Below are 24,039 nucleotides of genomic sequence, written 5' to 3'. Positions count from 1 at the left end.
TGTTTGCACGGCTGATCTTTGAGGACATGGTGGTGGATCAGCAGCCAGTCAAGACAGCAAGATAACATCACAACACCAGACACCAGTATTGCAACAACTGGGACTAAAACGGCAATAAATGTGTGCAGCGAGGATCGCAGCTAAATGTGGATTTATGTGGCAAACCAGCGATAGGGAAGCAGATCCTGATTTATCACTGTGTTTTGGAAAGAAGACCTAAGGTGGAGCTCTACTGGAACCGTCCTGCCTCCCGGCTAGCCCGCTAACATGCAACTTTGTGTGTGAATTTGCACCAAAGCAGGACTATTTGGACTTACCGAGCTGGAATTTGCACGGACTCCCACCGTCCCTGTCGGTTTCGCATCTACCCATGCAGTTAAAGTCATGCTGGCCTTTCGTCTTGCAGACATAGCGGGTTAGCTAGCTAGCTAGCTAGCTCGTAGGCTCGTTGGCGCAGCTGGAAGCCGAACACACAGCGCTTTGGGCCGGCGTGAGCTTTAACGCCATGCCGCTGGTTGAAAGTGGCCCATTCGTAGTGCTGGCGTCAGCGAGCTAACGCTAGCTGAGCATAGCAGGCCGCTTCAGGTCGTCGGTAGCATTCCCTGGTAGGCTAATTAGATAAGTCACAACTCAAAGCGAGAAGCACCTTTAGCCTTGATTCTTCACTGTGCTTACTTTTTTATAAGCCCCAAAGGCTGGACTAGCTACGGTCAGGTAGCCTGCTAATTAGCTAGTTAGTTCGTTAGCGAATAACGTTAATGCAAAGCCATTTGTAGCGCCTGGTGTTGCTGTTGTTTACACTGTACTCGCGTGCAAATCTCTGCCAGTTACAGTAAGCTTGAAAGAGTGTTAAAGTGTTGTGGAAATGTCCTATTTTTTCCGTATCAATCTGAGGTACGTTGTTTTGTTCGCGGAGTAATTTGCACTAGCTAGCCAAAAACACAGCAGTACAGATAATATCGCTATCAAACATCACTGTGGTTAAATTTTCACATAAGCAGCATGAGAGACGTTAGCTTGTGTGGGAATTATTTAGGTTTTCACATGTGTAGTAAGCCCATGTAAACACGTCTGAGCGGTGAGAGGCTTTAGTTAGCATTTAATTACACGTTATTACTAAATATCATTCAGGTAATCCTGTGTTGATACCTGAAATTCAGTTATGCTATCTAAAGCAGTCACTTTTAAGTTATCTTTAATGAATTGTCTTTACACAGACACTACAAGACATGACTGTTGTTGACCTCCTGGAGCATAGCGAGACATATCAGCCATTCATTCATGATTGATGACCTTTGAGGAATCAGGCTGTCCTTTATCCTTTTCCGCCTCCAGCTAAACCACTGCATCAAACACTAACAGTCTTTGTGATAGTATTTATTTCTAACCACTAATGTAAACTAGCGATACTGGTGTGAGTATTTGCGTGTTAGTTTTAGCAGCACTTTCTTTGAAACATCCCACTGACGCCTCACTGGACACTGCTGGCGTGGATGGGAACATGAGGAGCATTTTGTCTGATCTGAACCAGCATCCGAGTAGCTTGAAGATCTGATCAAAGCACAACAGGAGCCCCATAGTGTGGACTGAGAACTGAAGAGGAAAGAGATGATGATGATGATGGTGGTGGTGGTTATAAAAGCTGCCCAGTGACAGTGTTGATCCCACACCCGGAAGCAGGAGTGTCACAAGGGTGCAGACATGAGTCTCCGCCAGCCCACCTCCACACTGGACAGGTATGAGTGTCCCAGACAGTACATCTCAGTGCTTTGCTAAAAAAAAAAAAGTAGCGCTCCAAGATAAGCCCATTGACGTGTCTTTATCAGACTGCCGTTCAGTCTGGTCACTGGAAGAACAAGTCAGACAGGTTGTTAACTTCAGGGATGATCAAACTGCCCCAAATTCTTATTTCAAAGCAACTTCAAACTAAAGATTTCACATTAATGTCCATGTAGTGAGATTAAGTCTACTCTTGTTGCTTGAGTGTGACATTGTGACCCTTCACCTGTCGTGTAGCATGACCTCTGACCTGCTGAAACACTTGATGTACTGTAGTTCATTGTGTTTGTTCCTGCTGTTCATCACCACATCGACAACTGTGTTCATCTGTGTGATGCGTCTTTGTCTTTATCATGTGTCTTTCCTGTCTCTCCTGCTGTCAACTGTTTCCCCCCCTCCCCGCTGTGTTCTTGTGTGTCTGCTACGTCTCCGCTACTGTATCTGTGCGTGTGTCATGTGACAGCAGGGCAGCCAATAAGAAAAACGCCCACCTGTTCAGGTACGACGGCTGCTGCCTGGTGATATTGTGGTTTTGGGGTTTTCGAGACCTACAGATTGTACAGCTGTGGCGGCAAATTTCTCAGTGGCTGCTCTTGTTTTTTTTCACAATGTTTTGTCTGAATTAGGCACCCAGAAAAAAAAAAAAACACAATTGTACATTTAAAAAATATATTATGTATATATTGCAGATGCATCATAACTCATCGTGATGCATTGATTCATCTTTATTCATACAAATCATATCAGAAAACCTAATTTTTATAATGGCATTGATGAAGAAACATATGATGAAGTCACATCATCTCCTACCCATTTAACATCAGCATTGATATTACTGTCAAATCTGTGGATTAGATTCATGCACTCTTATTAGCTTGCTTTAATTAATATGTACCAATTAATCCAGCTGAACTAATTGGGTTTTTCAGAGCAAATCTGTCTGCATTTGGATAATTTTGGTTGAATATGAAGTTAGAAAGAAGTGGTTATAGGGCTACATCTAAACTCCCCACCATTTTTTAATATTTATCTTAGTTTTGAAGGTAAAATCTTGCTTAAGTTCAAAACCCTCAAAAGTATTTCATACAAGGAGCAAATTATTACATTAAAGAACCAGTTTGACATAACAGTTATTGTTTTCTCCATGATCTTATCCCTTAATTGAAAATGTTTGTCAGCACTAATTCACTGTGTGAAGTACGAGGAGATTAATAGTTTCAGATCTGAGTTAGTCACAACAGATTGGTCTGGATTTAGTTTTTGTGTGAGTTGTTCTATTAGCCAACCGGTCTTTGAACCTCCTAAATAATACCATCTCACTTCAGTATTTACATATGTGTCCTTGCGTCACACACTTTTAAATAAATACATTCTTGGAAGTCATGGCTGCTTTCAGTGTTTACAATCTGTAAGAGTATAAAGGGCATGAGGGTGGTTTAAACAGTCTTTCCCCTCTTGGTCAGTTTCCCTGTATTCTTTGTTCTGAATCTCTTTTCTCTGTCTCCTCCTTCTCTTGACCTGTTTTTCCTCCTTTTCTGTCATGCTTCGCTTTCAGCCCTTTCGCTGCTTGGTGAGTTTTCCTGCCTTCTTGTTGCTTCCTATGCTATTTGTAAGCTCATCTTTTCACTGTTTTTTTCCCCCCCAACAACTCTGACCATGTGCCTCCACTGAATCTCCCTCTCTCCTTTCATTCTCGGCATTCCAATGTAAGCTTCCCTTCCTTCTCATGGGTCTGTTGCATCACTTTTCATTTCTTTCTCCTTCAGTGAGCCTCCCTTTCTTCATTTGTTATCTTCAGAGCTCCCCCTCTCCCACTGCAGCCAGCCTTCCCAGAGCGTTTGTCTAAATTGGCCTGTTTGGTATCATCTCATGCAAAGCCATTTTCTGTGTCTCGCCCCTCCAACGCAGGCTCAGCAGTCTGACAATCGGGGACTCGGAGCGCAAATCCTCTGCCACCCAGCAGAGAGAGCCGCCGGCAGACGTCATTGCTGAGAGTACAGGTAACTCTGACTTCCTGTGCTGGATTTATTTTTCTTCTTGTTTCTGGATTGATTTAGAATTTCGCAACGTTCTCTCTACTGTCCTGATCTCCCAGGTCCTGGTCTTGTCCAGAGATGTGTGGTCGTGCAAAAGGACCAGCTGGGTTTCGGCTTCACAGTGTGTGGAGAGAGAGTCAAGCTCGTGCAGAATGTCAGACCAGGTATGACACATGCAGATGTTTTTTTTTTTTTTTTAAATCTTATCTTTTATTTTCACATGAATGCTTTAACAAAGTGCCATTAGAAGTCTTTTTTTTTTTTAATGTCGCTTGACTCACTGGATGTAGTTTGCGGGCATAAGCTTGCTACTGGCTGCACATTTCAAACAGATTTTTACTCCCTTTCTGTTGTCTTCAAAACCCCCTTAACTACAGGAAACAACAACCACCTCAGGGCAGCGATCTACATGCTGAAAGTCTGGATCATGCAATAAGCAGCCGTGCTAATTTTTGGTTTTTCTTCTGTGAATTATCCATTTTAATGGTCTCCTTACATTCAGTTGTTCCACCAAAACAATTCCCAACATTTTGAGTGAACACCATCACCTCATGCTCTTCCTAACCCTGCCCAAGAGGATTGTGACTGCTTTAACGAAGCACAAACACACTAGAGTATTTTACAGCAAAATGATGTCGAGGTGCAGCCTGAACATTCTACACAATGCTGTGTCAGTGCTAGAGAATGGTCTGACTATGCTAGACTACTTTTTATGAGCTTTAAATATCCAAGCTGACAGATTTTAGAACACTGGCTAAAACTGGAAAAACATTTTTTCCAGGTATTGATAAATTTAAAAAGTGCAGAAAACCTCAAGAACCTGAAAACATGTTGATCCTAATTCATGCAGCTACACATTTTGTGGCTTCAGAAGTCAACTTTTAAATCACAAACTGCGACAGCCAATTATTCAGAAGATTATTTTTTAAATATAATCTTACGACGGAGTATTTTGGCCACATTAGGAAAAATATTTTTCCACAGACTTCGAGAATGAAGTCGTAACATTAAAGAATCTGTAAGAAAATGAATCTGTTTTGAAGAAGGAACCTTTGGAATAGATTCATTTTCTTGCAGATTCTTTTCAAAGTCCTGATACTAATGATAATGTGGTGCTGATGTGCCAAAAGATGAAGCATCTCCTGGTTTGTGAAACCGATGCCGAAGTACAACTTAATATGACGACTTTATTCTCGTATCCATCCATCCATCCATCTTCTCCCGCTAATCCGGAGTCGGGTCGCGGAGGCAGCAGCCTTAGCAAAGCCGCCCAGACTTCCCGATCCACACACACCTCCCCCAGCTCTTCCAGGGGGACCCCTAGGCATTCCCAGGCCAACTGGGAGACATAGTCCCTCCAGCGTGTCCTGGGTCTTCCCCGAGGTCTCCTCCCGGTGGGACGCGCCTGGAGCACCTCCCCAGGGAGGCGTCCAGGAGGCATCCGGAAAAGATGCCCGAGCCACCTCAACTGGCTCCTTTCGATGTGGAGGAGCAGCGGCTCTACTCCGAGCTCCTCCCGCGTGACTGAGCTCCTCACCCTATCTCTAAAGGAGCACCCAGCCACCCTGCGGAGGAAACTCATTTCGGCCGCTTGTATCCACGATCTCGTTCTTTCGGTCATTACCCAGATCTCATGACCATAGGTGAGGGTTGGGACGTAGATTGACCAGTAAATCGAGAGCTTTGCTGCCTTGCTCAGCTCTCTCTTCACCACGATGGTCCGGTACAGCGACCGCAATACTGTACTTTATTCTCGTAGTCTGTGGAAAAATCTTTTTCTTGCTGCGGCCCTCGTACTCCGTCGTATAATCTGAGCCAGATGACATTAAGAAGTTGTTTACAGCAGTGCCGAGGATGTTTAAGTTGAAATGTTTTCTGCATAATTCTCAGGTGGTGCAGCAGTGAAGGCCGGGGTCCAAGAAGGGGACAGAATCATAAAGGTTTTTACTACTTTCTGTTGCACTGAATCTGGACGTTATTGATATTTCTGTTGAGTGTTGCTGACTTTCCTCTTCTTCTGTCTTTGTCAGGTGAACGGCTCGTTGGTGTCCTCCATGTCACATCAGGAGGTGGTAAAGCTCATAAAATGTGAGTGTAAAATAAGATAAGGTGTTTGTAGCTGCTGTTGGACTATTTTGGTATTATTTGTGTTTTTACCTGATTCTGTGCTCTTGTATCCTTACCTAGCTGGAACATATGTGGCTCTGACACTACAAGGACCACCTCCATCAGCTGCCTCCTTGCCCTTGGAGCCCCTCCCCACTGACCTCACAACCAATCAAAGGACGTCTCTGGGTGGGGATGCCCCGCCCCCTCCGCCTCCACCTTTGCCCTCTGGACTCAGCAGCACACCCTCCCAAAGAATCACAGGACCCAAACCACTACAGGTGACTGAAACTGAATACAACATTGATATGAGCTGCGTTTGCATAATGTGTTGGGGGTTTTTTTCATCGTAGGAAAAGTTACTGGAAACAGTGAAATATTGTCCAGTTTTTATGTTCGCTTGAGGTGGCCTTTGACGTTCTTACAAAAAAGTGTTAATGCGCATTGTGGGAGACTTTGTTTTAAAGGAGTTCGAATATGTTTCTTTGTTTGCCTTTGGACAGCGTGAAGCATGTAGAAATGCAGCTGACGTGAAAGAATAATTTCAGGTTGCGAGATTGAAAACAGTCCCTGAAGACTTCTATACATTTTTTACTTGCTGTTGTCCTTTTTGTGTGATTTTAGCTGGTGGCAAACGGCTGGTTTTGTTTCAGACTTTATCTGCTCTGTGCATTACAGTGCAACGTCACCTATAATGCCACCTACTGATGACACTACGCAGTCTGGGTTATTCAAAACAAGCCAAATTTGTAATTTAAAAATAAAAATTGAAATGTTTTGTTGGCTAGCTGTTGTTTAGTTGACTCTCATTTTCAGTCAGTATGTATGAGTATTGAACAAAACACATGTTCAGTTTTAAAAATTACAATATGGAGGCAAAAATAAGTCTGTGGTAAATGTGTTTTTCAGGACCCGGAAGTACAAAAACATGCCACTCAGATACTCAGGAAAATGCTGGAGCAGGAAGAGGCGGAACTGCAGGTACGAATACTCACAAACACATGAACTGTCCCAATCGCGGCTTTACGTCTCAACCCTGACTGCACTTTTCTGTAGATGAAAGAAGAAAGCAGTGAATTTCCATGCAGTGATCCCTAACGTCTCGCATCACTTTATACTTACTGATTTGCAGGGCTTGATGGACGAGCAGTTGAGGAACCCGTCGCCATCACTGGAGGAGCGGATCGAAAGTGCCAAGAGAAGAGCTCACCAAGTCAGGGTCAAGATTCAGCAGGATCTGGTGAGGAGATCTGGTGGTTTGGGATCATTTACAGACTCTCTGTAGTCACATAGCTTTTTGTTTTGCCAGGTTACAGTGGAGAATGAAACAACAGGTTCAACATTTTTTTTTGGCAAAAAGAAAATACATAAAATGATGTGAAGTATTATTGGTCGTCTCACCTGTAGTCTTTTCCACTTGCTTGAGGCAGACAAAACCACAATAAACAGTAAAATGCATGTAACCAAACACGTCTGCTTCCCTCTATTGGTCCAAAAAAATCTATTAATTCACATGCAAGCATCTTTTATGTTTAAAGCTTTTGCTGAAAACTAATTAACACGTTGTTCTTCTTCTCTAGGAGGGAACACGATCAGAATCTGTCACAAGCTACGTCATAGCAGGAGAAGGTTTGTGTCTATATCTCGCTTTAAAGTTTAGTTTAATCTCTTCACCTCAACCGTTCTTACCAAACCTTTCTTTGCTTTCACAGGGCGACTATCACTGGACTCCAGTGAAGGAGACATGGAGGTAGGACAGTCTGGTCTTTACATGAACTGGTGAGATTGTGGGTTTGTGCATGTGATGGTCCCACTCATCCCCTTCGTCCTACCTCCCTTCCTTCCTCCCTTCCTTCTCCTCCTCCTCCTCCTCCTCCTCCTCCTCCTCCTCGTCCCCAGGCCTTTGAGAGTCCCCACTCCTCCCCCTCATTTTCCTTCAGGACCCCCCTACACCGACGGCAGAGCTCCGACACACACACCTTATCCGATTTGGTGAGACTGACACACGCACTTGCATTAATGCCCCTGTCAATAATAATAAATGACACAGTTGCTAGCTTCTTTTCACTACACAGGATTAAAGACTGAACTTAACAGTCAGAGAGGGTTTGAGCGTTAGGACAGCAAGCCAAAGCTGATCATGTTGCCGCTGCTGTATGTTCCCATGAGCCGAAACTGAAGTGAAACTGAGTACAGGTCATTGCTTCTGCTCACACTGGTATAAATAAATGCATGTACAGTATAAACACAGTATAATCATGTGAGAACCCACATGAAAAGAGAGGCCACACTGAAAGGCTTCACTTTCTGAATATTATGTCGCTCTAGTGGAGCAGAGTCAGTAACTGCATATAAGAGAACTCATCGCGCCACATGTTGGCTCAGTTTTCAGTTTACGCAAAAACCAGGCCTGCATTCTCAGCTGCTTATTTTGTGTCATTCGTTGTGCCATGCTGGCCCTGCAGGGCAACAACTACTGTTTCACGTGGAGATGTTGCTCTGCTCCCTCCTCTTTATTTGGCCCTTTCCTTTCCGACATGCACCGCTGTGATTTGCGTACCTGTTAAAAATGGAGGAGATAAGCAGTGAGAATTTATCACCACAATCTTCCGTTCATATTTCATGTCATTCAAGTCTTTAGTGCTGCATGCACATTTAATGAATGAATTCCTGTGTATGACTAAACGTTTTATGTTCTTGTGTGTGTATTTAAGGGTGGAAAGGCTCAGATCATCGGCCCGGAGGAGGAGGATGAAGAAGATGACGGCTATGCATTTAATGAGGTAATTTTCTCTTCTCTCTCCGTCTTAGTATTTTTTTTATCCCTTCACTGCCTCTTGCTGTTCCCTTCATTTACAGAACTAAGAAATTTTCCTCTTTTTCTCTGTCTTTCTCTTAGATGGACGGTCCGTTCCAGGATATTGAGTTGTTGAAATCACGACCAGCGCACATGACGGTCTTCATGAGATACGTCTTCACCCAGCTTCTGGACCCAAACCCTCTGGTCAGTGCAGACTTCAACAAATCTAGTGAAACATAGCATAAGGGTTTGCCTCTCACTCGTTTTCTTCACGTGATTTTTGACATTGATGACCTGTAATTTTGATCATTTAAGAATGAAAATAAGTTGCTATTTTTTTTGCAGACAATCCAAAGTCTTATCTATACTTGTGTGTCTTTGCAGTATCTTGACACTTAGCTAAACAAAAGCAGTGATTTTCAACATTTCCACGCATATAACTTTCTTCCATTCATGGTTGTTTTTGTATTTTCGTGTTCCCAATAGCTGTTTTACCTGTCAGTAGAGGCGTATCTGGGCTCCAGTCCTAAAGACGCCCGCGCACTTGCACCTCAGATCTGCTCCCATTTCCTGGATCCAGATGCTGTACGTACAAATATACAAGAGGAATTTTAATCTTACATGTCTCTAAAAATTTTATCCTAGCATTTACTGGTATCTTTGTTGTGGATAACAGAAACTGTCTTCTGATTCACGGTTAACAAGTGATCTGGTTTTTATCATATAAAGAGAGTAGTTTAACGTACATTATGGTTACAGTTAGAAAACACGGAGGCGTTTAATGAGCAGATGTTCATATGGAAGCATTAAAGTATCAACATAAAAACTTTCTTTTTCCCCTTGTAGCCCCTGAAAATCAAAGTACGAGAGGAGTATCTCACAGACATAGGTAAGACTGTTACTGTGGGCTTCCCTCATTTGTTTTTCATTGTCATATTTGTCTTTATGCCTCCAATCACAGAAAGTGTGTAGTCTTCTTTCATCTGAAACTAAAACTATCAACTGGAAATTGGAGTTATAACTGATTGAGTCAATGGTTCAGCTACATGACTGTATTATCGATCTACTATATTAGTTGTTACTCAGGTGCATCCACTGATGTATATTTAATTATCTCTTCAGAAAATCGACTTCATGCCCAAGAGGACATCAGGGGGCCTCTGTCTGAGCTGCAGCAGCAAGTGCTGCCAGACATCCAGTACCAGATTCAAGACTACAGGTACATTACTCAAGACATCTTTTTTTGTTTTGTTCAATTATGAGATTAACAAACATTATTACTGAGAGCGACTCAATGACAGGTTGAACGTGTATTTGTTGTTGTTATGCTACATCCTAGTGTGCTTGGAGGACTCGGAGAGCTGCGCCTATATATTCTGCTCATGCACACTGCTGCCCTTATAGCGCTGCATGAGCACAGATGTTTAGCTGGCAAATGTTTTTAGTTTTTACGTAATGCATACTCTGCTAAAGTATAACCTTTGACAGAATAATAACCACTAAGATCACTTTTGACAGAACTGTCATATTCTGGAGCTCATATTAACCCAATTAGCTTTGCTTTTATGTGTTTTAGGAACAAGCAGATGATGGGTCTTGGCTCTCTGTTTGGAGAAGGAGACCTGCAGCACCTTGATGGAGACCCAGTGAAAGAGAAACAAGTAGTGGACAGACAGGTCACCGCCCTCTGGGAGATATTGTGAGTCTGTGACTTATTCAGATACTACCGTCATATAATGCTACTCCTTTTGCCAAATACTGCAAAGGTTACTGGTGAGGGTGCTGGTTCATTCTCTGAACATGTTCACTCACCTTTATTTGTTCTTAGCAGCCTAAATACAAATTAACTAATTATCCACAGGTTTACTGCAACATATGTCTGCGTTACCACACACGCTACGACTGTTAAACCAGGTTTGCCTAGCAACGGGATCGTTTGTTAGAGGCCCAATAAAATTGTTATTACAAAGTGACAGAAGGAGCCTCCGAAGCTATCATAGCAAAGGTCATTACCCCAGCTGCAAACCCTGGAAACCACATGACAGCTACTCCTTTGACTTTATACACACACAGGCCGATTCCCGTCACATGACTGTGACTCTGCGCACTGTTTCTTACGCTGGTGTTTGCACCTGAATTAACTGGATTTAACTTTGAGGAATTAAGCTGGATCTCTCTTTGAAAGACGGTGATTTGCTGCACAGGGAGTTAACAACCTTTTTATGTCTTTCTGTTTGTTCCTGCTCCAGATCAAAGCATGAAGAAGACAGAAGGTAAAAGAAGCATTGCGTCTTTTGGAGTGAAATATAATTCACCAGCAACACCTGTTTGAGCAATTTGCTAACTTTATCTTCGCATTTTGCTTTGCTTGTTTACCGTCGTTCCCCTTCTGGTCTAATCTCTGGTCTGCTTCTCCCCATGTTTGTTCTCCACCCCTTCACTCCTTTGTTTCAGCTCTCCTCTGGCATCAGCTGTACTGCTATACCTTCGTCATTCTGGCATCAAGCTCAGAGACTCCAAAGTCTTCCCTGGTCTGAGTACAGAGAAGGAGAAGTGGCTCGCTTTCTTGAAGACGAAAAAGGTAAGAATTGAAAGTGCCCTCTGCAGGTCTAAAAATACACATCTGTTATGTTTAAACTACAAATGTAATCGCAGCTCTAAACATGCAGTTCGATTTGTGTTCATACAACCTATTGGAGTGTCTTGTCTCCCACTTTAACTCTGGGTGTCTTTATAACCAGGAGTATTAAGGATAAAAAGGTTCAGGTTGTTCTAACTCAGTTTCCATGTTTTTGAGAAACTCACAGAAGGTTGACTGCTCCTTAGAACTGTGTACATATCCACATTCAAAGAGGCTCAAATGAAATGATTTCTGTGTCATTACTTTCAAATTGTGAACCAAATTCTAATTTGACACCATCTTTAGAGCAGGAAGTCTGGCTAAACAAAATGCACCAGTACAGATAATAAAATACACGCGAAAATTTCCAAGCTAAATGGAAATAAGACACATGGTAATTTTATGGTTCCTCTGTTCACAGCTGAGCGGCACCAAGAAAGAAAAAGATGGAGAGGATAAAAAGAGAAATCCCATCCTGAAGTACATCGGCAAACCCCGGGCCACATCCCAGTCAAGTAAATTTAAGCAAACACACACATTTAAGCACAGAAGAAGAAAAATAAAAACTTAGAGTAAATCATGACTCGTAACACTGACTTCATTTAGGTGTATTTTTAGCGCTCTGTAAATAATTTTTATAACCTGACATCTAAACCCAGTTCATGGTCAAAATCCTAGAATGCTAAGATAATCATCACCCTTCATTGTCATTATTTAAAATCCACGTTATTAGCTGATGGTATTGATACACTGACTCTCCACACCAGAAGCACACTAACACACACACACACACACACACACACACGTGATGTTCTCATTCATTGTATTTGTCAGACAGTATTGATTTCTTTTTGTCCTTTGTTTGCCCTTCAATTGCTTTTCCAGATTTTATTTATTGATTTATGGAATTTTCATTGTGTCTTGTCATTCTGATTTCGTTGTTTCCTTTTGGTTCATTTTGTTGTTGTAGCATTCCATGTCCCGTTGTCACCCACCGAAGGTACAGATTTTTTGTCACTGCAATTTCTGTTTGTGCTCGTCGGTTAATTTTTGCTTTTCAACTATTTGAGTTATTTTATACGCATCACCCTTGTCTGTGTGATAGTGTATGCGTGCCATTCCATCATTAAGTGATACCTGTGTGTGTGCAGTCCGTCCTGGCAGCGTGAGGAACATCATTCAGCAGTTTGAGAATAACACGGACACGCCCGGAGAGGAGGGTGGTGACGCTGCAGACCCACAGAGGCTCTCCTCCAGCAGCCTGGGAGACGACAGCATGGAGAGGTAGATGTTAAACCTCTTCAGCTATATCACCACCTGCAGGATGTATTCAGAATCGGAGTCACTGGTTTCATAAAATACTGTTTTTTTGTGCTCTCTCTACCAGCCCTACGGTGTCAGTGCGTCTGGCACGTAGCGAGTCGCTGAAGGCTCAGGGGGAAGGCCGTCGGCGGGGCGTCGCCTCAGGGACTGAGTCTGTCCCTCGCTCTCGTAGCGACGTGGACATGGAGGACTGTGGGGAGGAGAGGGAAGGGCCAGGCCTCAGGCCGCTGCAGCACAGCGCCTCATCATCGGCGTCCAGCAGCTCTGCTCGGTAAAGAGTCACTCAACCAAACTTCTCAGGGTGTTTCCGTTGACTTCTGGAAACAGAAGCTCTTCCAATTCTGCAGAGTTGACCCTCAGATACTGGAATGTTTACGAACTTAGATTAAAAAAACTTTGAGGAAACAAAAGTCCCTCCTGTAGTGAAGGTTGTAGACCCCCTACCATTACTCCTAGAAGTTTTCACCTCATGCCATCTCTTTCTCCACTCTCTCAAACTCAGGTCTCTAGAGAACCCTACACCCCCATACACCCCTCGGTCTAGACGCAGGTGAGTTGTCTTGTTGTCCCCCTGGAAGACTGATGATGGATGACCAATAATTACCTGTCAAGTAAGAAATAGAAGTTTCACAGTTTAGGTTTCTCCATAATGTTTGGGGAACTTCAGTGAGAGTTAGTGGTTTGTAATATCTACATTGATTTAAAAAGCCCAAATGTAAAGTCTGGTCTGAAAATGCAGGTACATATATAATCATGATTTAACAGTTATTGTTATTGTCTCCTTGTTGTGTCTTTATCCACATCCACGCATCTGTTTTCTGCCACTGTCTGGCCATCACTCCTTCTGTCTGTGTGCATGTTGTTCCATGTCCTCTCCTTGTGTTGATGTGCAGGAGCATGGACTCACCGCTGGCCCTGCTGCCGGACGCTGCAGTGCTGGAGGACGATGTGTGCGACGGTCAGAACTGGCAGGACACAGTTCCTCCTCAGCTCCTGGCAACGCTCAGCCCGAGAGAGGTGGACAGACAGGCTGTCATATATGGTACGGCTTAATCTCAAAACACACATGTGACAGGAAGGGTTTTGATTATCATTTACCTCAAAGGATCAGCAGATTGAGTGGTGGAGAGTGACGTTCTTCTCTTCCTCCTCTTCAGAGCTGTTCACCACTGAGGCATCCCACCTGCGAACCTTACGGGTCCTGGACCAGGTTTTTTTCCAGAAGATGAGATCTGTGCTGAACTCTGAGGAGCTGGCATGCATCTTCCCGAACCTGCACCAGGTCTACGAACTCCACGGTCAGTCTGCGAGGGAATGTGTGTGTGTGTCATCGAGATAAACAAAGCATGTGTAATTTTCAGATGTGGATTAATGTTTTCTCTCAAATTAATATCTTCTTCATAATAAATACAGCAGAACTGTTTTTTTCCCTTGTAAGAGCGTCCCTGCTTTTTGCATTTTGTGGCCGTGTTTCTGTTTGCACAATAGAATGAGTTGTACTTTGAGTCAATGTGTGTTCTGGGCTGTATGTTGCTTAGTAAATAATAATAAGTCATGCAAATACTAAGTAAAGGTCATAACTGTTTAGTCTAATCTCAGCCTGCAGCTTCACAGAGTCAATATGTATTCTGAGTGTTAGTTTTGAGCCATGGAGGCATACTGTGTCACATTACACCCTATTTCACCAGTAAATAGTGTTTTCATGTACCATAAAACTGGCTTCAGGCGTCTCTTTAGGGCTGCAGTGTCCTGGTCAGTATGCTCTAATATACTTTATTATGCTTTAATTAATTTTTGGAGGCAAAAGCACCTTCTAACACCACTGCGTTTTTAGAACTTTGAACTCGCCTAACCTGATGGAGGCTACTGCAAGGTCTAACTCATTTACTGAACGTTTCCCTGAATCTGTATCTGGCCAGAAAGTTTGCAAGCTGCAGTTTGCATATCAGCACTCAACAACAGCTCCTCAAAAGTTTTAGTGCTGGGATCACGAGTTGGCATAGTTCAATTAAATCATTTTAATATGAGCAACTCCACGCTGGTGTGCTGGAAATGTGTTGTTATTTTTCCATTTTAATAAAATAATTAGGTTAAAATTGATTTAATATCCCGCAAATAGAAGCTTTTTATGTTTATTTATAATTTATTTAGGCTAAAAAGGCTAGCAGAGAGAGCTAGAGCTTAGATTTATGTCGACCAAGAGTTTCTTTCTTTATTTTTTTTTTGCGTAATCTTAATAAAGTTATTTTGCATTGAGCTTTGCGTTCTTTTATATCTGCATGAATATCATTTGTGCGTCACTTCTTTGCAGCAAGTCTGTGTGAGGCAATGAAGAAGCGAAGAGAAACTCCTATTGTTCAGGACATCGGGGATGTGATGCTGGCCAGGGTGAGCTTAGTATCCGTCTCATCTTGTCTTGTTGTAACGTGACAAGGATCAAGGTGCAGGTTATTTAGCGTGTTAACAGCTGCTGTGTGGTTCTAGTTCGAAGGTGCAGCTGGAGACGAGTTTCAGGAAAAAGCGTCCCAGCTGTGCTGCCAGCAGTCTCAGGCTCGGGAGCTCATCAAAAACAAACGGCGTAAAGACCCACGCTTTGCTCATATTATCCAGGTACACACACACACCTGGCAAAACACATTCAATGTTCATGTATACTTTCATGATTGTTGTGGCTACGTTTGTTTTGCAGTGATTTCTGTCGTCATTTTTGCATTTCTCCTGGAGCTTTTGAGTTCTTGCTTCTCTGGTTATAATGTACTTATCACTAGACGTCTGAGGAGGAATTGCATTTTTTCTGTTCCTCTTTATCACGAAGTGTGTTTGCTGTATGTGTGCTTTACCTTTATCGTTAAACAGCCATGTTTTTGTCCTTGCTTGGCTCTTTTTCAGGAGTGTGAGGCGAGTCCTCTCTGTCGGAGGCTGCAGCTTAAAGACCTTCTGGTGTCAGAGATGCAGAGGCTCACCAAGTATCCTCTGCTGCTGGACAACATCATCAAACACACAGAGGGTGAGGAATCAGGAGATACACAGTAAAATAAGCAACAACAGATGCCAAGAAACATGACAAAAAAGTGTTATTTCTGAAGAAACGTGCTCTTGTTTGTACCTTTAGCTGCTTCATCGGACCTCCCCTCACTTCAGCGTGCACAGGCTTGTTGCCGAGGGATACTGCAAGCTGTCAATGAGGACGTCAGGGAAACAGAACACCGGCAACGCCTCAGTCAGTACCAACGCAGACTGGATGCTGCGCCTCAATTCAAGGTGACCGAACAGTTTAGTTTAGTTGTTTTAACCCTCTGAAACCCATTTTCTTGCTCTTGTCGCATTTTTTTTTACTCAATGTGGGTTATTTTGTACTGCAATATAAAGTTGTGCACCTCTATGGAAACAGAACAACCATGAAGAAGGAGAGAGAACTAAAAAAATGTCCTTTGTGCTCAGTGTGATACTGCCATCATTTCTTTCATTTTTAATTTAAACTTAAAAAAACAAACAAAAAACTGGACTCAACAAGTACAACATTCTTGCTTTCTTGTTACTAGTACTGTAAAAAAAAAGAAAATGGTACTCTACAAACACTACATATGCTACCTCTTCTCTACACTTTTATTTGTACTTGTCTCCTCTCTGCTCTGCAGTTTAGCCCATGGAGCACTGAATTATGAGTCTGTTTTGTTGTACAGAATCTGGTGACTGTAAATGTTTTATTTTGGCACATTTTAAAACAAAAATGAAGTAACTGTGATAAAAATATAGCTGTATTTAGCTTAGATTTGGTTGTTTTTCCCCAACAAAACCAAAAGACACACATGATCCAAAGAACTTTCAAAAGTTGAGAATCTGATGCTTTTTCCAGTTTTTGGCTCTGAAATTTCTTTTTTAAAGCAACATGCTGGCAGGTTTTGCCTTTAATAAAGTTTGCTGATTATTTTTTGCTAACTTACATTTGATTAATTTTGCTCTTCTCTTGAACAGAGTCTGGATCTCACCACAAAGAGAATGATCCATGAAGGTCCTCTCACCTGGAAGATTAGCAAAGACAAGCAGATCGGTCGGTACAGTTGTGGCAACATGAGCTGTCTCATCACTTTGGTTTTGCACCTTTTAATCACATCTCTCTGTATTCCTCTGACAGAGATCCAGGCGCTGCTGCTGTCAGACTGGCTGGTCCTCCTCCAGAGGGGCCCAGACGATCGGCTGCAGCTGCGATATCCATCCCGCTGGTTGGGGGGAGGCGGAGGAGGCAGTGGAGACAGCAAGACCTCCTTTAGCCCTCTGGTGAAGCTGGATTCGCTGCTCGTTCGCCCAGTAGCTACAGGTACAAGTTTCTACAAGCAAATTTTCAAATTGGAGTTTTTCCCCCTGATTAAATGTCCATGGTTTCTCTCCAGACAACAAAGCCCTGTACGTCATCAGCACCACAGAGAGGCAGATCTATGAACTGGTGGCTGGAACATCGTCAGAGAAAAACACGTAGGCCTTTTCTGTGACTAGTATTTCAACTAGGAAGGCACTTTGAACAGTCATGATGTGTTAACTTTTGATTTTTGTTTCACAGCTGGAAAGATTTACTTGAAAAGACCATCTCTTCTGCTGGTGGTTCATCGCCTCTGATCAATCATGGGTCAATGCCTATATCGTAAGTAAACTTGGTTCATCTGTCACAAATGGAGGATCGTTTCTTTAATAAGAAGCTCACTTGAATTCCTTTAAATACATGTTATGCATTATTCTGCTAGATATCTTCTTTATTTTCATCCGAATAGAAATTTGAAGAATCTCAAGAAGTCATGCTTGCCGTGTGTTGTTTTCAATTTCCTGCAGCTCTCCCAGTATGCGCAGTGCATCCCCAGTCTCGACGGGCAGCAACGTCTATGGAGGTAATAATCGTGATTATAATCAACAGAGTGGAACATGTAAACAGTATCCGAATGTTTTGACATAGTGTTAATCTTAGGGCTGAGTCACCTTTCTCCATCTGTTTGAAATCTTCCAGACAACTCTATGACGGAGCAGTCAGATTCCATGGAGACGCATTCCTCCAATGACGACGTCGCGCTCTCGGATAACACGCCTACGGACCAATCAGAAGCTTTCATCTGCGGTGAGAGACAAGCAGTCGGTGTGGCAGAGGCCGCTTTACAAGACGGTGAGAAGAGAGCAGAAATTCTACAAGCACTCATGACAGAAATGATTTTTTTGTTTTCGTTTTTATTTTGTTTAAGCGAGTCTTACACAAAACAAAAAAAGAGAAAGAAGCCCTGTTATCTTGAATGTTTTGTAATTGCCATTAATCAACCTGCTTTCCTCAGTTGAAACACTACGGCAGCTCATATTACGAGATTTTGAAGAGGACGGTTGGAGCCACGACTCGGACGATACACCCACCAACGAGACGGCCAATGAAAGAAGCTCATTCACTGAAAGGCAGCGGCCGGAGTCTCTGGAGACTGTCCTCAACTTCAGCACCAATGAATGGGAGGCTGAGCCGGAAGAGGCTCTGCTCCCAGACGCTGGGCCGCCCAGTGTTCAGGTTGTGAGGAAAGGTAACGGATCTCATTGAGAAATGTTTCATTCCTCATCAAGGTTGGCTGCTCACTCTGACTCCAGTCACTTCCTCAAATAATTACAAATTTCAAACCGCTGAATCCAAATGAGTCACTTTAAACGCATCATCGTTTCCTATCAGATTCATATTTAGTGTAACTGAATAAAAGGGGACTTCAGCTGATTTGTTTTTGAATAATGCTGCCTTCCTTTGCATGTTTTCGCCGCATTCTCTTAACTTTTTCTTTTATTTATTTATTTTTTTACTTACACACTTCATCTCGGAATGCCACAATGACACACTTATTTCTCAACTCTTCACTCTTGGACACTCTTCAACGCACTCTTCTTTGTCACACATCTATCCTCTGTGCATAGCTATGGTTGCGGGTTCTTCTTCTTCTGTCCCTGATGGCATCACTGATGATGTCACCCTCCCCTCCAATCAATCATCCAAGTCAAGAGGCGAAGCCAAAGCGCAGGGTAATGCTGGCCAAACCGGTCAAGAGCTGTACATGTTGTCAGAGTAGATGTCGAACATATCTAGCTTCAGAGATGGTGTCGATTTTACCCTTGAACTCACTCACCGACACACTTTGTGGCTTGTTGTCACATCTCTGTGCTTTAGGGAACACTTTCTACTTGGTAATGCCGACAGAGCAGGGGGAGACTGCCACTGACGATCTCAACGACCCTCCCACCCCCACCGCCAGCCACTTCCCTCAGTCCCTGGAGGAAGCGATGTCACCACAGCCAGAGGAGGAAGCGCCGGCCTGCGCTCCAGCGTCCAACCAATCAGAGGCTATGCAACCGGAGCAGGGAGAAGAAACGGGCCAGTCGCAGGCTGGGCAACAGAGTCACGTGATCAAAAATGTGGATGAGATTTTTCACACGATTGAGGGGTTGATGAACAAGTTGCGGCAGCTAAAGGTGAGTCAGCACTTCCTGTTACATTCTGTCAATATCTAATCATGGTCCGCTAGCTAGCTATCCTGTGTTCATACGCAGCTCTGGCTCTTTAAAAAGTTGTTTGACCAATATAACAATGTTCCAGCGTCATCCAAAAGACACAGGCAGAGGGAGGGAATTGGGGAGAAAAGGGGGCAGTGATAGCAAAAGGGATGGGGAATCTGGCACATGCTTTCCTAAATATGCAAACTAGCTACATATGAACAGACTCCACCTTCAAGTTACCAATAAAAGAGCAGCAAACTCTCCGTCATTAGGTTTACATCAAACAGCCCCCACTCACAATACATTTCTGAGTAGATGAGGGAGCTTCACGTTTTAGGAAATGCACTTTCACGTCTGTCCAATCTGAATAAAACAGCAGCTGGTCAGGTCATCTTAGCATTAAGACTGGAAGCAGGTGGAAACAGCTGGCTCCACTTGGTCTAAAGGTTAACAAATTAGCAGCACTTCTGAAGCGCACGACAAAACACATGATACGTCTTTTATATATATAAGCCTTGGAGTGTCTGCTTCTATCTGTGCTTGTTCAGAGAGCTGCAAATGTTGACGTCCTAATCATGTAATGAGTTTGCTTGTTTTTTTGTATTTTCACCCCTTTACAGGAAATAGAAAGTGCCCATCACAAGCTCCTAGAAACCCTCAGAGAACCATCCGTCTGTCAGGAGTCAGAGGACCAACTGTGTCGCTCTGCAACCGTCTCCAGGACGCCCTCTCTGGAACGTAGCTCAGTGGACGGTGAGTGGAATTTGCGTCCTACACCTTTACAAGATAATGCAGCTTCAGTTCTTTTGCACACTAAATAAAATTTTTTTCTTTGAATCCAACTAGGCAAAGACGGCAGTCCGGCAGATCCCAAAATTCTGTCAACTGGATTCTGATGTCACTGCACAGTAGATTTACTTGCAGTCACTCAATCTGCACTGTTGGCATACAGACATACCAATACATACCTACTGTCAGACCTGGGCCTCCCCTCGCCCTTTGTTCCCCCTCACACCAACCAGTGGCGCAGAACCCTGGAAAGATCATCACATTTAATCTTTTAGTTTCTGTTGCCCTTGGAGACCAGGAAAGTGGTCAGACTCACCGAGGTTTCTGAGGTCAGCACAGCCTCTGACTTCTGCCGGAGCACGAGGGAGTCCAGGGAAACGGAGGAACAAGTATGAAGGATCAAAAAGACTGAAGACAAGTTGAAGAGAAATGGAAAAAGTTGGAAGAACTGGAAAGTATAAAAATGACCAAGTTGGATATTTTGTGAAGGAACATGACTTGTATGTAGCTTTTAAGAGCTGGTTGAAGGAACGGAACAGAAAAGTGTTGAAATGTTAATTTAAGGAAAAAGAAAAAAAAAAAAACCCGAGGGACCCATCACCCCAGCACTTTACCCACAATGCATCTCTCTGTCGTGTACGTCCTCTACAGCGGACAGATCAGGGACTGGAGGATTCAGGCGTCATTTAAAGGGGGTGATGCTTGAGCCAAGATGGCCTAAGGGGGTCCCCTCCCCCCTCCACTGGTTGCTTTACACTGATCTCACCTGCCACCTCGGCCGAAGGACTGTGTCTATATAATTCAGGTTATTTGCACTGGGTAAGGACAAAGTATCACACACACACACGAGCATCGTTTGACTGGCTCGTTCATCTCAAACATTCACTGTGGAAGAAAGCTCATTTTTGCTCATATGCTTAAAGCCTCCTTTTAAGCTACAAGAAGGCCGTTCATCGGTGCAACGTATTGACCCTCACAAGGTTGATTGTACAGTTTGACATTTTGGAAACACTACTGCGCTGTTTACTACTGAGAAATGCTGGCAGGTTTTATTTAAAGCGCTGCTTCACAAGCGTAACAGGGATTCATATACCAAGCTCAGCGGATTCACGACAGCTGTTCTGATCATGTGAAGTTGCTTAGGTTCAACGTTTTGGGAAGCTTTGGGGAAAGAGTCAAAGACGGGCAATGTTGAGCGTGAGGAAACGGCAAGTACACATTCAAATTTAGAAACTTGAATTTTCAGTGAAAACCTGTTGGTTGCTCACACTGCTGCCAAATACGGCACTGACATTGCCTGTCTACACTTTAAGGTGAAACTGTGCATCCCTCAGCCCTCTCCAGTGTGTCCTGTAAATGTGTAGTGAATTCCACGGTAGCTACTGTGAACCAGCAACTTCTCCCCACCTCTCATCCAATAATCTTCCCATGCATAGTGTTTATATCTTCCTTGCCTACATCCAAAGCCATGAAGGGACTGCACTCTGTACCAAGTAGTTTTCCCAGTCAGACGTTCTGTTTAGCGGGAGAAATGACAAGCTTTGAAAAAAAAATTGGTCGATTCTTTGGGAAATGCGCTCGCTTTCTTGCCTTGCCAGCCGCTTAGCAGAGCTTAGCATAACCGGACACTGATCCTGTGCAAAAGAAGTGCAGTCCACCTGCCAGCACCTCTGAAGCTCAATGTAATTAACACTTCATATCGCGCTTGTTCCTGGAGTTGTCTGACAAACTCACAGCGATGAGAAGACTCCAGGATGCACGTAGCTCAGAAACAGTCCAACATGTAGCTCCCTGAAAACTGTGGTTCTGTACGGACAAACCAAACAAGACATAACTATGGACTGTATCAACAGTGGAAGTAGCATCCAGATGCAGAAGTGATTGAGCATTATGTCTAATGACCAGCAGGGGGCGACTCGTCTGGTTGCAAAAGAACAAAACCCACAGTGTACAGAAGACTATAGGTACATTGCTCAACTTCTTGCTTGATTTATTCGCTCAGTGAACATTTTCCTGAAGAGTTAATGGTCTCAATCGCTAGTTTTAAGCCTCCTTCAATACAAAATGATGTTTGCTTTGTGAATTTTGGCCCCATTTCGAGTGAAATAGACATTAAAGCATGGGCTGCTTTATAGTGTGGCTTGTTCATCATTGACAAGTCATCCTCCAGTTCACAGTCAGATCCACCCTTCGCTCGTCACTTCTGGCTTCAAAAAACAAACGCTGTCAACAAACCAACGTTTAGCGTCACTGTGGTTACGTCCATCTATGATAAACAGTCTATTGTTATGACCTGATTATCTGTAGCTTCACAGGCAGGTGGATTTTCTCACTTTCAGACAGAACCAGGCTTCTCTCCGTTTTGAGTCCTTATGCTAAGCTAAGCTAATTAGCTGCTGGCTGAAGCTCAAACTCTAAAGCACAGACAGGAGAGCGGCGTTGTGGTGTTCTCATCAGACTTTGGCATGAAAGCAAACGAGCATATTTCCCAGGATGTTTTCCTCGAACTATTTTTGCGTCATATGTAGGACTTTTATTATCTTCGACGTTCAGAAACGCCACCTTGGTTGAGGCATGTGTAACCAGCAAATAACAACACTGAAGCCAAGTGCTTTTCTCTTTTTTTTTTCTTCTCAAACTACACATGACTGGTACTAACGCTAATAGAGGAAGAAAATGTGTATTTAAACTGTTACAAGTAAATAACTTCTTTTTGAGAAGTTCTTTAGTGTACCAGTTTGAATGTTTTTTGTTTGTTTGTTTGTTTATCGCCTCTTTAATTCTCTCATCACGACAGAAAAACACTACACTGATTTGAGCTGGTTTCATTCACTAACTGAGGGGTGAGTTACACAACCTCTACACCAGCTTCACAACTGACAATAAATACACAACCAGTCCAGCAGCACACCACGTTTTACAGTCAGCCACGGATTAAAGTCGCTGCCTGGTGGAAGGTTTTCACTCTTTAGCTCTGAAGGAGGAGTGATGGGAAGTCTGTCACATGTCAAAAGAGAAAAACGAGAGTTACTGATCACCGGGATGGCTGACTTTTTTTTTCTTTTTCTTTTTTTCGCAGCTGACCCTGAAATTTGTGCTAAAATGTAAAAAATGTGTTACCAAAGTGAAATATTTCTTCAGAGGTGTTGAAGGGAACACGTTTGTCTTTTTTCTTCACGTTTTGACTGCTGATTTTTCGCCACCTCAGACCAGGGACAGACCTTTCATTCATCAGCCATCATTTACTTTCTCTGTTTTATCCATAATTCAACACAAAAAAATAGGTCTGAGCTGGTTAAATCCGAATCTCTTCAAAAAAAAAGAAATCTTTCCTCTTCATCCTCTCCATCTCTGACTACAGCATTTTTCATCTCCAACTCTACCTCTACACTTCAGTTTCTTTGTACCTTCAGTGGTTTCTTTTTCACACATCTATCTTGTACATTGACATCAGCGTCGTGGCCCTAACCGGCTGTAAAGAAGCTATAACTGATTCCATTTTTTTTTTTTTTTTTTTTTTTTAAATGTTGCACAAACAAAACTTCCCTGCACAGTGCAAACTACTGTATGCATAAACACGTCTTTTAACTATCATCTCATTGTCTTTTTTATTTTGTGTCTTTTTTTTTTTTTTAAACAAAAAGCAAAATCTTGTTCACACATGTAATATAGAGAAATCAGACCCACTTGTTTTATATATGTTAATTCTTTTTCTGTAAAGCCTTAGTCCTTGTATTTGATTTTATTTTTGTAGATATGATTTTCAAAAAAAAAAAGGATGTATAAATTATTTTCTTCTTCTTTGTTTTTAAAATTGGTGAGATTGTTAGCTGCACAGAAGGAAAAAAAGAGCTCATGTCTCAGATTCATGTGTTTTGTGAGATTAAAAAGAAACTGGACAAAGAAAACGACTGGTATGGAGTCTTTGAATCCAGGATGTTGTTTGCGTCTGCTGTTCTTTTCTTAAATCATATCCTAAATTGATATTTCTAATCCCGATATGTAGCGGAAATGTTTGGCACAACCTAATGTTGATTTTTTTTTTTTTACTTTTTTTTTTTTTTACATCAAACCAGGAGTCATTC

General features: G+C 42.8%; 1 protein-coding gene and 1 long non-coding RNA gene across 3 annotated transcripts; one reads left to right on the top strand and one right to left on the bottom strand.

Moving 5' to 3' along the window:
• Window positions 1–22,687, top strand: arhgef11 (Rho guanine nucleotide exchange factor (GEF) 11). 2 transcript variants are annotated; one of them, XM_008297897.1, is made up of 41 exons: window positions 1–1,736; window positions 3,688–3,779; window positions 3,875–3,979; window positions 5,706–5,755; window positions 5,846–5,903; window positions 6,003–6,202; window positions 6,831–6,902; window positions 7,054–7,161; window positions 7,502–7,550; window positions 7,634–7,671; window positions 7,821–7,913; window positions 8,636–8,704; window positions 8,821–8,925; window positions 9,208–9,306; window positions 9,568–9,610; window positions 9,844–9,940; window positions 10,298–10,420; window positions 10,971–10,994; window positions 11,176–11,302; window positions 11,763–11,856; window positions 12,312–12,341; window positions 12,493–12,625; window positions 12,729–12,935; window positions 13,167–13,214; window positions 13,558–13,706; window positions 13,822–13,962; window positions 14,976–15,052; window positions 15,149–15,274; window positions 15,554–15,671; window positions 15,777–15,925; window positions 16,640–16,715; window positions 16,800–16,982; window positions 17,056–17,137; window positions 17,223–17,303; window positions 17,489–17,544; window positions 17,661–17,813; window positions 17,977–18,210; window positions 18,590–18,694; window positions 18,840–19,141; window positions 19,786–19,918; window positions 20,012–22,687. In XM_008297897.1, the coding sequence occupies exons 1-41, from the start codon at window positions 1,702–1,704 to the stop codon at window positions 20,059–20,061; spliced, it is 4,314 nt and encodes a 1,437-aa protein (XP_008296119.1). In that variant the 5' UTR covers window positions 1–1,701; the 3' UTR covers window positions 20,062–22,687. The 2 variants fall into 2 exon arrangements, with proteins under 2 accessions (XP_008296119.1, XP_008296120.1); XM_008297898.1 differs by lacking the exon at window positions 12,312–12,341.
• LOC103369235 (uncharacterized) lies at window positions 17,477–17,713 on the bottom strand. Its single transcript, XR_520818.1, has 2 exons — window positions 17,633–17,713; window positions 17,477–17,536 (listed from the first exon to the last, which is right to left on the bottom strand). It is a non-coding gene; the product is annotated as an uncharacterized LOC103369235 (long non-coding RNA).
• Window positions 22,688–24,039: the final 1,352 nt, after the last annotated feature.

The sequence above is a fragment of the Stegastes partitus genome, unplaced genomic scaffold (assembly GCF_000690725.1).
Source record: "Stegastes partitus isolate 25-593 unplaced genomic scaffold, Stegastes_partitus-1.0.2 Scaffold1258, whole genome shotgun sequence".
NCBI classification, from domain to species: Eukaryota; Metazoa; Chordata; class Actinopteri; family Pomacentridae; genus Stegastes; species Stegastes partitus.
The sequence above is the reverse complement of the archived record's forward strand: the minus strand, read 5'-3'. Positions and strand labels throughout refer to the sequence as shown.

Excerpts from the sequence above, each read along its gene's own strand:
- arhgef11 (XM_008297897.1), top strand. The coding sequence starts at position 1,702 with ATGAGTCTCCGCCAGCCCACCTCCACACTGGACAG. Across the intron at positions 7,672-7,820 it reads CCAGTGAAGGAGACATGGAG|GCCTTTGAGAGTCCCCACTC; the intron begins GTAGGACAGTCT and ends CCTCGTCCCCAG. Across the intron at positions 11,303-11,762 it reads CTTTCTTGAAGACGAAAAAG|CTGAGCGGCACCAAGAAAGA; the intron begins GTAAGAATTGAA and ends CTCTGTTCACAG.